Source organism: Pleurodeles waltl, chromosome 11 (genome assembly GCF_031143425.1).
Source record: "Pleurodeles waltl isolate 20211129_DDA chromosome 11, aPleWal1.hap1.20221129, whole genome shotgun sequence".
Classification (NCBI taxonomy): domain Eukaryota; kingdom Metazoa; phylum Chordata; class Amphibia; order Caudata; family Salamandridae; genus Pleurodeles; species Pleurodeles waltl.
Genome location: NC_090450.1, coordinates 92,485,432 through 92,499,462, shown reverse-complemented (window position 1 = coordinate 92,499,462; position 14,031 = coordinate 92,485,432). Strand labels below are relative to the sequence as shown.

General features: G+C 44.4%; 1 protein-coding gene across 1 annotated transcript in view; it reads left to right on the top strand.

Moving 5' to 3' along the window:
• The window catches only part of PRKCI (protein kinase C iota), a 224,825-nt gene that overhangs the window by 131,124 nt on the left and 79,670 nt on the right, over window positions 1-14,031 (top strand). Inside the window, exons 14-15 of the mRNA XM_069213180.1 lie at window positions 10,553-10,678; window positions 10,762-10,841. Of these exons, the coding sequence (XP_069069281.1) occupies window positions 10,553-10,678; window positions 10,762-10,841 (206 nt within the window). The remainder of the gene's footprint in view (window positions 1-10,552; window positions 10,679-10,761; window positions 10,842-14,031) is intronic.

Sequence of the window (14,031 nt, the reverse complement as noted above, 5' to 3'; positions counted from 1 at the left end):
AAACTAAAAATATTGTTGCCTTTTCCCCTCCACATAAAGGCAACCCTGTATCCAAATCAGGTATAGGTGACAGATGGATAGCAAAATGTATTCAGACTTGTAATGTTAAGGCCAAAAGAACACATACTACTTGAAAAAAAGGAGCATTCATGCTTTTCTAGGAAACATTCCTGTAGTTGACATATGTAAGGCAACTACATGGTCCACACCCCACACCTTCGCCAAACATTGTGTGGACTTCAAGCCATTGTAGGTCAAGCAGAGCTACGTGCTCTTTTTCAAACAACTGCAACACCCACAGGTTAGCCACAGCTTCTGAGGGGGACTGCTTTACAGTCTATGCAAAGCATGTGTATCTGCAACCACACATGGTTCAAATGGAATTTTAATTACCCTGTAAGCATCTGCTCGTGGTATGTAGTGCTGTAGATTCACATACGCCCACCCTCCTCCCCGGTCACCTGTGGCATTTTCAGTTTATTCTACTCTTTCACACGTGGACATCTCATAACTTACACTTAATCTGCACTCCATTCTCACCTACCAGTGGGAAAACATTAACAGTGTAGTCAATGCCCATGCGCGGTATCGCCCAGAAGTCACTCTATCCCATGATTATAAAGGCTTTCTTCGAAGGAAAACAACCTGCACACATCCGTACCCAACGCTAGATGGCAGGAGTATGCAGAGCATGCACTACATGCCACAAACAGATGCTTACAGGGTAAGTAACATACTCCTTCTGCAACACTTCAAACAGTAAAAAAGAGAAAACACCATACAAAAATGATCCCATTCTAAGTTAGAAAAATAGAGAATTTTTTTAACAAGTAAAACAAGACTAAAGCTAAAGTAATTCAATCAGTAGAAGGGGAGATAGGCAAGTTTATTTTAGCTAAAATAATGCCACAAAGCACAGTGGATATCTGGTCGCACTGAACCGGGACAAAGACGCAAGTTCTTGTCCACTGTGATGGAGTGCAGGTCAGCTACAGGCCTGAGTTTGGCCTGTTGAACCAAGTACCTTAAACCCTGTTTGCAGACTGTTTAAGGGTCCACTTCAAAGATGTGTTGCGCAGCTGAAGCGATGCGGATGTTCTGGGATGCGATGCCAGGTCCTGCATGCTGAGTCTGGTGTCAAGGATGGCTTGCACCCTAGGATCTTCGAAGCTGATATGCCAAGTCCGGCGTCGTCATCAAGGTTGCCGGAAACAAGGGATGCAAGGGCTGGAGCCGAGGATGCCTCGCGCAGCGACGAGTCCAATGAAGCTGCACGCAGCGATTCTAGTCTTTGCAACAGGGAGATCCATACACTGTTCTGCTTGGGTTTGTGCCGCACAGCAGAGGAGATGCAACTGTTCCGCTGGATCCATGGAAGCCAGCAGAGTTAGTTAGGCTCACTCTTGAGGGTCCAGGACTAGGGTGGCCCCCTTGGCAGGGTAGACTCACAGATGGCAGAGTCCAGGTGCTCGGGTTGAGGTTGAGGTTATGGGAGCCTTCTGTCCCTGGCTCCAGACTAACGACAGGGGGTATGCGATCCTTTGTGTGGAGACAGGACACAGACTACTCAAGTGTAAGTGTGGCTGTGTCCAGCTCCTCCCTCACATCCCGTCAGTGATGGCACATCAAGGCACACCTAAGCTCTCTAATGTGTGTGGCTGTCTAGGAGGAATATAAAGCCCAACTATGAACTTCATGCAGTCATGTGACTCTGGGACAGGTTGCAAGCACCAAATGTCTAAGGCAGGAAAATACCAACTTTCTAAAAGGGACATTTTCAAAATTGTAATTTAGTATCCTACTTCACCATAAATTAGGATTTTTCATTACTGTAGGAAGTTGGCTCTGTATGCACTATTTCAAAGTAAGGAATAGTATGCACAGAGTCCAAGGGTTCCCCTTAGAGGTAAGATAGTGGCAAAAAGAGATAATACTAATGCTCTATTTTGTGGTAGTGTGGTCGAGCAGTAGGCTTATCAAAGGAGTAGTGTTAAGCATTTGTTGTACATACACACAGGCAATAAATGAGGAACACACACTCAGAAACAATTCCAGGCCAATAGATTTTTGTTATAGAAAAATATCTTTTCTTAGTTTATTTTAAGAACCACAGGTTCAAATTCTACATGTAATATCTCATTTGAAAGGTATTGCAGGTAAGTACTTTAGGAACTTTGAATAATTACAGTAGCATATATACTTTTCACATAAAACACAAATAGCTGTTTTAAAAGTGGACACAGTGCAATTTTCACAGTTCCTGGGGGAGGTAAAGTACTGTTATTTTTAGCAGGTAAGTAAATCACTTACAGGTCACAGTTTTGGGTAGCCCACCGTTGGGGGTTCAGAGCAACCCCAAAGTTACCACACCAGCAGCTCAGGGCCGGTCAGGTGCAGAGGTCAAAGAGGTGCCCAAAACACATAGGCTTCAATGGAAAGAAGGGGGTGCCCCGGTTCCAGTCTGCCAGCAGGTAAGTACCCGCGTCTTCGGAGGGCAGACCAGGGGGGTTTTGTAGGGCACCGGGGGGGACACAAGTCAGCACAAAAAGTACACCCTCAGCAGCGCGGGGGCGGCCGGGTGCAGTGTGTAAACAAGCGTCGGGTTCTCTGTAGGTTTCAATGAGAGACCAAGGGATCTCTTCAGCGGTGCAGGCAGGCAAGGGGGGGGCTCCTCGGGGTAGCCACCACCTGGGCAAGGGAGAGGGCCTCCTGGGGGTCACTCCTGCACAGAAGTTCCGTTCCTTCAGGTGCTGGGGGCTGCGGGTGCAGGGTCTTTTCCAGCCGTCGGGACTTTAGATTCAGGCAGTCGCGGTCAGGGGGAGCCTCGGGATTCCCTCTGCAGGCGTCGCTGTGGGGGCTCAGGGGGGACAACTTTGGTTACTCACGGTCTCGGAGTCGCCGGAGGGTCCTCCCTGAGGTGTTGGTTCTCCACCAGTCGAGTCGGGGTCGCCGGGTGCAGTGTTGCAAGTCTCATGCTTCTTGCGGGGAGTTGCAGGGGTCTTTAAATCTGCTCCTCTGTAACAAAGTTGCAGTTCTTTTGGAGCAGTGCCGCTGTCCTCGGGAGTTTCTTGTCTTTCTTGAAGCAGGGCAGTCCTCTGAGGATTCAGAGGTCGCTGGTCCTTTGGAAAGCGTCGCTGGAGCAGGTTTCTTTAGAAGGCAGGAGACAGGCCGGTAGGTCTGGGGCCAAAGCAGTTGGTGTCTTCTTTTCTTCTTCTGCAGGGGTCTTTCAGCTCAGCAGTCCTCTTCTTCTTGTAGTTTCAGGAATCTAGTTTCATAGGTTCTGGGGAGCCCTTGAGTACTAAATTTAAGGGTGTGTTTAGGTCTGGGAGGGCAGTAGCCAATGGCTACTGTCCTTGAGGTTGGGTAACACCCTCTTTGTGCCTCCTCCCAAGGGGAGGGGGTCACATTCCTATCCCTATTGGGGGAATCCTCCTTCTACAAGATGGAGGATTTCTAAAAGTCAGTCACCTCAGCTCAGGACACCTTAGGGGCTGTCCTGACTGGCCAGTGACTCCTCCTTGTTTTTCTCATTATCTCTCCTGGACTTGCCGTCAAAAGTGGGGGCTGGGTCCAGGAGGCGGGCATCTCCACTAGCTGGAGTGCCCTGGGGCATTGTAACACGAAGCCTGAGCCTTTGAGGCTCAATGCTAGGTGCTACAGTTCCTGCAGGGGGGAGGTGTGCAGCATCTCCACCCAGAGCAGGCTTTGTTTCTGTCCTCAGAGAGCACAAAGGCTCTCACCGCATGAGGTCAGAAACTCGTCTCTCAGCAGCAGGCTGGCAGAGACCAGTCAGTCCTGCACTGAACAATTGGGTAAAATACAGGGGGTATCTCTAAGATGCCCTCCGTGTGCATTTTTTAATAAATCCAACACTGGCATCAGTGTGGGTTTATTATTCTGAGAAGTTTGATACTAAACTTCCCAGTATTCAGTGTAGCCATTATGGAGCTGTGGAGTTCGTTTTTGACAGACTCCCAGCCCATATACTCTTATGGCTACCCTGCACTTACAATGTCTAAGGTTGTGCTTAAACACTGTAGGGGCATAGTGCTCATGCACATATGCCCTCACCTGTGGTATAGTGCACCCTGCCTTAGGGCTGTAAGGCCTGCTAGAGGGGTGACTTGCCTATGCCACAGGCAGTTTGAGGTTGGCATGGCACCCTGAGGGGAGTGCCATGTCGACTTAGTCATTTTATCCCCACTCGCACACACAAGCTGGCAGGCATTGTGTCTGTGCTGAGTGAGGGGTCCCCAGGGAGGCATAAGATATGCTGCAGCCCTTGGAGACCTTCCCTGGCATCAGGGCCCTTGGTACCAGGGGTACCAGTTACAAGGGACTTACCTGGGTGCCAGGGTTGTGCCAATTGTGGAGACAATGGTACATTTTAGGTGAAAGAACACTGGTGCTGGGGCCTGGTTAGCAGGGTCCCAGCACACTTCTCAGTCAAGTCAGCATCAGTATCAGGCAAAAAGTGGGGGGTAACTGCAACAGGGAGCCATTTCTTTACAATTACGTTCCAAAGAAACCAAACATGAATTGGTTACCTGTTCCCATTTGTAAATTACAGCTTATTAAATGTAATAAGGTAACTCCAATGTCCTCCTGTGGAAGTAGACCTTGCAGTAGTGAAAAATTAGTTTGAGGGTTTTTTCTACTAAAGACATGTAAAACTTGAAAGTACATGTCCTAAATACATGTCATTCTGCCCTCTGATCCATCCAGGGCCTACCACTGGGGTCACTTGTAAGTATTAGGAAGGCGTCGACCCAGCAAAAAGTTGTTTTTTTTTTTTTTTTTTTGTTTTTTTTTTGTTTTTTTTTGTTGTTTTTTTTGTTTTTTTTAGCCAGGTTAAAATAGGAGTTTAAAACTCCACACACAGGCTGCAATGACAGGCCTGAGACAAATTTAAAGTGCTACTAAAGTGGATGGGACAATAGTGCTACAGGCCCACCAGTAGCATTTAATTTACTGTCCCTGGGCACAGGTTGTGCCACTTTACTAGGGACTTGAAAGTAATTTAAATATGCCAATTGGGTATAGGTCATTTCTGCAGTGCTTTAAGGCAGTGGTTTACAAATGCTTGACTTCTGTGGACCCCCAGTTTATCATTATTGGAACCCGGGGAACTCCTCTGAATAATTATTGGCATTTGGAACCCCCCCCACTGAGTCATTACTGAAAGCCAGGGGCCCGACCTGAATATTGCTGACGCTTTGAACCTCAAAACAATTCACAAAAAATACAGAAACAAGCATTTATCAAACACATACACAAATGATAATGCATCTTATTTCAGTTGTAAATCTAAATTAAAAAAATATCTATTAGGTTTTAATAGGGAAGTTGGAGCTTTTCTAAATTTAATTGAAGCCACACATCGTCCATACTATATTTTGTTTAATGCAAATCCTCTGCTCTCACAAATCAATCTAAGGATACTAAATTAATTTTAAACCTTCAGTTTCAAATTCTGTGACCTTTACATCTTGTCGTTAACATTTTCAGTTTTACATTTAGCCACTTTATTTATATACACTGTATTAATTTGTTTAAATTATTTAATTTTCTAAGCCACCGTGGACCCCCTGAGGAGGCTTTGCGGATCCCCAGGGTTCCAGGACCGCAGATTGGAAACAGCTGCTTTAAGGAGAGAGCACTTTAGTACTGGTCATCAGTGGTAAAGTGCACATAATCCTAAAATAAAACAAAGCCCACAAACAGGAGGTCTGAAGGCAAAAAGGTAGTGGAAAAAACACACCAAGGATGCCAGGCCTAACAGATACCAAATATTGGTACTGTTTGATAGAAGGTGTACGTGGGATGTTTGACTGATGCACAGTCACACTACCTGCACAAGGGATGTCCAGTAAAAAAATATTTAAAAAAAAAAAAAAGATTGTCTCAGATTTCTAACCCAAGGAACCCTTGCCACTTAAAAGGTAGAGTAGAAGCTTCCTGTTGAAGATGAAAGTGCAAGCTTTGTGTAGTTTAAACTCTATGTATTTGTATGTATTCACCTTTATGCAGTATCATTAATTGTGCCTGTTGGTAGTGGACATCCCTTCCTGTTTCTTTCTTTCTTTCTTTCTTATTACTGTGGCATAGTTCTTACTCCTCTTTAGCTGTTCTTTCTCTGTTCTCTTTTTTCCTCAGCTTGTGAAAGGCCTTGGTTTTAAACTATGTGCTTTGTAAACCAAGCAGTTAACCCCCTGGCCTGCTGTATGTTTTGCCTCAGTAACAATCATTAGGTACTCTGTCTGCTGTACATGCATAGCTAGGTCAGTCTCCTACCGTAGTAGACACATGAACATTTGTGAGGTAAGAAATGTAAAGCATGGACTTTGAAAGTGAATGCAGTGCTAAATATCTCTTTAGTTATTGAGGAATTTATACAAGCCTTTGGCATTGTGAGTCAGCTAAACGGAAGTCTTCATCTTTAGCTAGCCGGAACAAACAAACCCCGAAAGGTGAAAACACAGAGCTGCATGACCATGTTTTCCCTCAGTTGTCAAATTGAAGTGAAAGTCTGTTCACTGCCTAAAACATATTAGCCCTTTAGTGGGGATAGTCCTTCAGGGACCAAATCTCCATTTGTTCTACAAACGCCACTTCCCCATCTAGAATTTGTCTGATTATGGGATTCAAGTTCAACCAAGTGCACTGTGGTTTTAAGATAATCTCTCCTAAATTCAGTCGTGCCAAAAATTTATCCCTCTTGCAGTGGCTGCAGGATTGACCATGGTGACTGGAGCAATCCTGCTTCTTTGGGAATTCTTTAAGCCAGTTCCATCCTGATGGAATCTCACTGCTACCTGGTGCAGGGGGTGGTTGAAAGTGATGCAGGCATGTTGCACTTGTGAACCTCTTTGCAAGAAGCAAGTGATTGTGATTTTCATTCATTCTAGACTTCTTTGGATTATTCTGAGCATTCCAATCGGAATCCTTCAGAAACTGAACCTGATTTGGAGAATCTGATTTCTAGTTGAACCAACATATCCCTACTTTCCCTTGTTGATTCTTGCAAGGATTGAGTTTAGACCTGAAGATGAGATTGTTTTGGACCTTGTGGTTACATTTCGATTCATTACATCTTTTTTATCCCCACGTTAGTCTTTTTTTTTCAGTTTAGGGCATCAAACCTGAAACCCAACCCAGTCTACTGTCCTCGAAATTTGCATACTTGCATAAGGCAGATTCTAGTAAAACTGTGTTTTCATGATGCCTATGCACATAATCCAGCAGAAAGCACCTACAAAGATATTTTTTTTTCAGTTTTACAATATGCATTTCAGGGACTGCTTTGTCAGACACCGAATGGAGAAAAAAAAAGTGCAAGCATTTCATGATATTCAAGAGCTTCTAGGCCTTTCTTCAGCTCACCTTCTTACTATTCACATCAGAGGCTGGCACAGGACTTGTGAAAAATAATATTTGAACAGGGAAAGAGAAACAACCGAAAAGACAAGATAAAAGAAGTGGAGAAAGAAAAGGGTCCAGAGAATGTAAAGAAAGGTGAGGGGAAAAGCTTAAAGAAAGACAGGCAAATAAGAACTAGACGTTGAAAGAGAATATTACAAGGAATCAGTGAAAGATAGTTTCAGTAATGAAGGGTTTGGTGATGGGAGAGAAAAGAATCAAGAGAGGGAACCACTGACCTTTTGAGAAAGAAGCCATAAGTGATTGGTAGAGTTTCTGGTGAGCTTCCAAAATCGTATTGGATACCATCCCGAAGATTTTACTTCAAAGGGCCTAGTATAGTCTGGTGTTAGCCACCCTCGACCAGTAAGAGAGTTACTCATCAAGGAGATTGGTAGAACTGCACCCATGGAAGAGTTTCACAAACTCACTTGTCTCCAAAGCTTGCTGGAAATGCGGGCTTCATACTTTGAGACAGCTTCTTTGCGGCACTACATAGCAGATTGCTGCAGATTCGCCTAGTGGAGCAATGGAATCAGTTGCTGTGCAGTCAGTTGAACCTTGACCCACTTCATCCCGCTTTTATGCCATCTTGGAGATTGTGTGCCCATTCTGCAAACCTGGTGGTGAGCCATAGTCACAGGTCATAGCAAGTCACACATCTGACTAGATACAGGGTTCCCATCGATCTCTTAGCAAAAGATTTAGGGGGCAGATCTGTTCTATCCATACAGATAAACTTGTTGGCGTTGAAGATGTTCTGCCTGGCTGAGTGGCCAGGTCTTTGGTGGTTGTGCTGCACACAGACAACGCTAAAGCTCTTTATTTCATCAGTGCAGATGGAGGGCATTGTCTACACTGCCTGGAAGCAAATGAGTGATCAGCAGATCAGACAGATCTCAAGATTGATTCTGTGATCCAGTTTAGTAGCATAGAGTGAAGTATTTCCTCCCCTTTTTGTCCAATCATTATGGCTATGGCTATGAAAGCCGATTAGGCAGTACAAATAAGTATCTATAGCCATTATAGGCTCTGGATTTCAGCAGTTATTTAGTTTAGCATTAACATGACGCCCTCGTCAACTAACAGTATGTGAAATTCCGTCCTGATATTCAAGATCAGATCTCTGATATGTCTGTTGGAGGCTGAGACCACTTTAGGGAAGCTGACAGCGACAGTTGCAAGGTTATTGTAATTATTTCCTTCAGGGGGTCCAGACTAAGGGTATCATACAGTAACTGCAAACCATTCTTTTAACTATTGCAACAGATATGCCTATAAGAATGACCAGTGCAATACCTTGGGTTTTGGAGACACTAGAGCCCAGTTATCCTATGGGTGTGATGTCGAGGGCAATCTCCAACCTTTTGTAAGATTAGCTGTGTTCCTTTCGCTGTGGGTGAGCATTACAGCATATTGCTGTGTATTAATATCACCCACTAGGCCATACTCTCCAATTCCAAAGAAACTCTCTCTGCATGTCTCCCAGGAAAGCCCTCAGATATTTGGACAACTTGATGCAGGTAGTGCATCAATTATAACAACAAGGCATCTGATGATATATTCGAAAAAGTAGGAATATCAAAGCATGGTTTCATGATGGTCCTATCTCCTACATACTCTGAGGGGAAGTGAATGCCTTGAGGACATTCTAGAGTGCTGAGCTTGTGTCTGAATATTTCCAACTAACTCTTGTTCTTGATGAACACAACTTGTTATATATATACTAGAACAAATCTCTGTTATAAACGATGTTAAATAGAATAGAATGTAGTTTGTGCAAGTGAGCTGGCAATTCTTTGTTCAATCCCAGGTGTTGTATTTCCAGATAGTCATTGTGTAACTGAGGTACCTTTTTATAGCTTCTTCCAAATTATTCCCTTACTGCAGCCTTTGGGAGTTGCCTGACTAAACAATGTGGCATGTAGCTGCATTTGATAAACTGAAAGTAGTAATACATTTTGCCATCTTAGGCCTAAATATAAAGTGTCTACAATGCATCTCTGTTCCTGTTTACGTCATGTTACGCCTTTGTGAAAGATGAACACTACAGTCACTAGTTTCCCGCGTGCATCAGCTCCAGCCAAAAGTAAGCCCAATTTTTTATTTGATATTGGTGTTGTGCACCCAAAGTGTTCTAAAATGTAAGCCAATGTTTTTTGCGATTAATCAAAGTAATTTCCTGAAACAGTATTACTATGTTTATTCGTGCAACTCTAGGATTTACATTGTTTTAATTCTCTTTCATATAATTTAACCTCCAAAGATCTTAAAGATATCTTACAGACATCAGTATCTTAAAATGTGTTAGATGTCCAGTGATGCAAAGGATGGCCCACCACTTGAATTACTCTTATCATTATCTTGTTCGCAACCTTTATTTGCCAAAATTGTATGTATTGAAGGTATATGCTCACCTGGATTTTCACATTAGTGGACAGTTGCATCTTCTATTTTGTGTTTGAAGCGGTCAGAAGTCTTTGATGTCCAGTTTCATTAGTCTGTCTGCGATTTAACTTGTTATGGGTTAAGATGCATTAAGATTACAGAAAAATCCGATTTGATTGTGGGACTTGGGTCTTCTAGTATAATCACCTTATCAAGCCTGTATCAAGCTCATAGAAGTCAAGTAAACAAGTATTTATGTGTGATGACTTCTGAAAGTTGTCAACGTCTGTGACCAGCCTTGCCTTTTCTACATCATGACCTATGTATATTCTAACAGAACATGGGAAGCTTCTTCTCAGTCTAGATAGCGTCATTCCTTAAACTTTTATTTCTTTTTTCAGAACATTGTATTTTGCTTCCTGTAGGTTTGTTTACTGGTAGTACTTCTAAAATACTAAACACAGAAGCTGCCATATTGGCAGATTTCACCTACACCCCTTCCCCTTTCTTCTGCTTGATATGAATAACTCCCAGACAAGAACTTTATTGCCAGTAAAGTCTTGTCACCAGTTAATGTGCATACAGTCTCAATCTAAATAAGTTCAAGTGAGTCTAATGTCTGTGAATGTCTCAACTGTGTATATCTAATGTAGATGATTGAAAGGCCTCAAATGCATTGTAAACATCTATATACAAATCAGCATATTACATAACTGATTTTCTTTTTAATGTTGCTTTATTTAAGGTTTCAGCGTAGATTGGTGGGCTCTGGGAGTGCTCATGTTTGAGATGATGGCTGGCAGGTCACCTTTTGACATTGTTGGAAGTTCAGATAATCCTGATCAAAACACAGAAGACTATCTTTTCCAAGGTAAAATGCAGCATTTATTATTTTAGCATCGCTATGTTCTGAAAATAAACAGAATTCCCACAAACCTCTGTTGTTTATTTTAGTTATTCTGGAAAAGCAAATTCGTATACCAAGATCCCTTTCCGTTAAGGCAGCTAGTGTTCTGAAAAGTTTTCTAAATAAGGTAAGACTGCAGTTGTGCAAACACATATTATTTTGTGAAAGTTTTGTTTTTTTAACAAGTGAAGTGGTTTCATTGTTATAATGAAGTCCGTAGCATTTGTTTGACAAGCTACTCTTCAACCACTCCTGAGGGCCTGCCTTTAAGCCCCTTTCTTCCCATCGTCATTTTCCCTCGCCCTTTCCCTTAATTTTGACTGTCATATTGCAGAGCTCTGTCTGTTCTAGTCCTCTCTTTCCCCACCCCCCAACTATGTTCCTTATTTCTGTGTACTCCCACTCCATGACTTGAACAGCAATATTGTGGTTTTTAAAACTAGCCAATTAAACCAAATGCATACTTTGAAAATGTTCAATATTGTTTTTTTTTTTTTTTAACTAAAGTTTAAGCTAGATCTTAAGCTTTTACCAAATATATTTTCTATTCTTCCCACGTTAATTAATAAAATAATTCACCCTTCATTTTTATATAATGTTGCCAAGCAGATTGGGTGTCTGATGTAAGTGTACTCTTGCAAACTCACACCAAAAAGTGTACAACATGGATTATAAAAAGTATAAGTTGCATGTCTATGTAGGACTTCCTCTCTAGAAGTACAAATGGGCAGACTTTCCAAACGCATTGTGTGTGCTGAGTTGAGTATTTGTAGCATTCTGATACTCTTAACATAATTAAGAGTCAATATCCAGGATTCAGCTAGTTTCTGACTCAGTTGCAATTTCTTAAATATGGGTCATGAATCTACAGAGAAAAACACTTTTAAGAATCCTCAGGCAGACAGCCTGATAGCTTGTTTTTTAGGCTTGGTAACATGAAGTAACGACTTATCTGATAGACTTCTAGTTACGGATTACATACCTTTGAATTTCCCCCAGGCGTCAGACCGTTAGGTGGTGTTGATCAGCTCCATCGCTGGCGTTGTCAGCGCTGGTTATGCCTTGTGGTTCCTATATAGGCACCACCCCTGCAGGCTGTCAGTACTTTTGTTTCTGCACCAGCTAGCGCTGATCCTAAGAGACCTACCCCTTAGTCATTTTTTTACTGCCTTTTTTTAAATATTTATTTATTTATTTATTTTTTACTTTTTGTCAAAGATTTTTTATTTTTTTTGTTTGCAACTCCTGGTGCGTCAAGGATATCATCGAGGAAGACCGGGTTTAAGCCCTGCGGTTCCGTTAATCGGGCAATGTCCATGACTTATCCGCACAACATGTATCTTTAGTGCCTGGGGCACAACCCAAAGTTGTGCTTAGTGTCGAATTATGCATCTGAATACTCTGAGGGAGCGGCCCCGAAAACTGATGGTGGCCTGATGCTCAACTCTGCGTAAGTTATGATCCCAGCCGAGAGGAAGGTCCCAGGATCAGTTGCGGAGTCCTACATCATTGTCATCCCACTCCAAGTCCTCAGGGCGATTGGGTAAGTCGAGGCACAAGAAGAAAAGCAAGAAGTCGAAGTGTTCTTTGACTTCTCATGGGCCAACGAGGGAGCGTCAACGTTTTAGGCCTCGCTCTGTGGAGCCTGGGCCGACTTCACTCTTCCCTGAGTTTCTGGGACCTGGAGCGACCCCTGCCCAGGTGGCGGTCTTGGACATTCAACTGTCCCCGATGGCCGTCAAGACTAACCTCCTGACAGAGGTGCTCCAACTGGGAACTTCCACATCAGAACCCCCTGCTCTTGTTAAAAAATGTCCTTACCGATGTCCTACAAGGGTGCCTGGTCTACACCCAGCACAAGGGCTCCAGTGAACAGGATGATTGCCTGCCACCATCGCCCTCCACCTGGGGACCCCAGTTTCCTGATTCAGCACCCCACCCCTGAAAGATTGATGGTCCAAGCCTCTACCTCTCAAGGCGCGCTTCCTACTTCTCCCCCAGAAAAGGAATGCTAAAGGTTGGATTCATTTGGGAAGATGTTTTCTTCTGCCATCCTTGCATTGCATTCACTGAACATTGCATGCCTTTTGGGATGTTACTCCCACACTCAGTGGGATATGGTTGTGTAAGTGCTGCCACAGGTCCGGGAGGAGCCCCGGGCTGTACTCTTAGGCTGTTCCCAGTGGGACAGACGTGGCAAATCACAATTCGTTGCGGACTTGACACAACAGACTCACTAAGCAAAGCAGTTACCATGACAGTGGCTCGAGGCGCTACATATGGCTGAGGATATCTGGCTTTTCAGCTGATGCCCAGGCTTCTTTGATGTACATGCCCCTCGATGGCACCAGTCTCTTCGGAGACTAGACAGACTCGCCGCTCGAGCACTTAAAAGATTCTTGTGCGATGGCCAGGTCCTTGGGCCTCGCAGCAACCCTTACCCCCACTAGTCTGCCTTTCGCCCTTGCACCAGTTCCTGTCCAACCACTGTGCCACGCTTGCTGCCCACCCTCTTTGTGGCCGAGTGCACGGACCCACTGGCCTCGTGGGTTCTTTGGTCAGCAGTCTGGTCAGTAAGGCCAGCAGCTGACTTGTCCCCAGGCCTGCTGGGCTGTCTGCTGTCCTCGACAGTTGCGCCAAAGATGACAGGTCCTGCAACTGCCTATGTTTCCAAAAGCCTGGGAGAACTGCCAGCCTTCAACTAAGACCCAGGAACTCCTGAGTAGTAGTGAAGCTGCTCCCCTGCATCCCGCAGGCACCTCAGAAGAACTGCAAGGACTCCGGACAGCCAAAATCCAGCACCGGAAAGCACCACTGCACCTGTGCCCACTAGCCCAAGTTGAAGTGGGCCAACGGTGCCAGCGTGGTTCCCGGATCCTCCAGAGACAAACCCCACCTTGGGTTTGACAACTGTGGACTTCCCAACACCCCTGTAGCCTCTTTGTGCAGGCCCTCCTATACTGTGAGTGACCTGGTGACAAAAACCCGATGCCTCAGGACACCTCTGCGCCTGGCCACCCCAGCCCGAGTAGAAGAGGACCAAAGGTGTGCCTCTGTCCCCAAGCATTGTGAGATCTGAGCCCCCTTGTTGGTTTAGCTAGCCTGGTTCTCCAGTCCCAGCTTGTAGCCCCTTTCTAACTGGACCGTTCAGAGTAGGATAACATTAGAGCACCCAACACTGAAAAACACCTCTGCACCCAGACACCCCACTGCCTCCCGAAGTGACCTGTTGGTGCTGCCGTGGACCTTGCTCTATACTTACCTTAACTCCAGAAGAACAGTCCTGTAAGTCGATGCTAAGTGCCTGAATGCAGTAT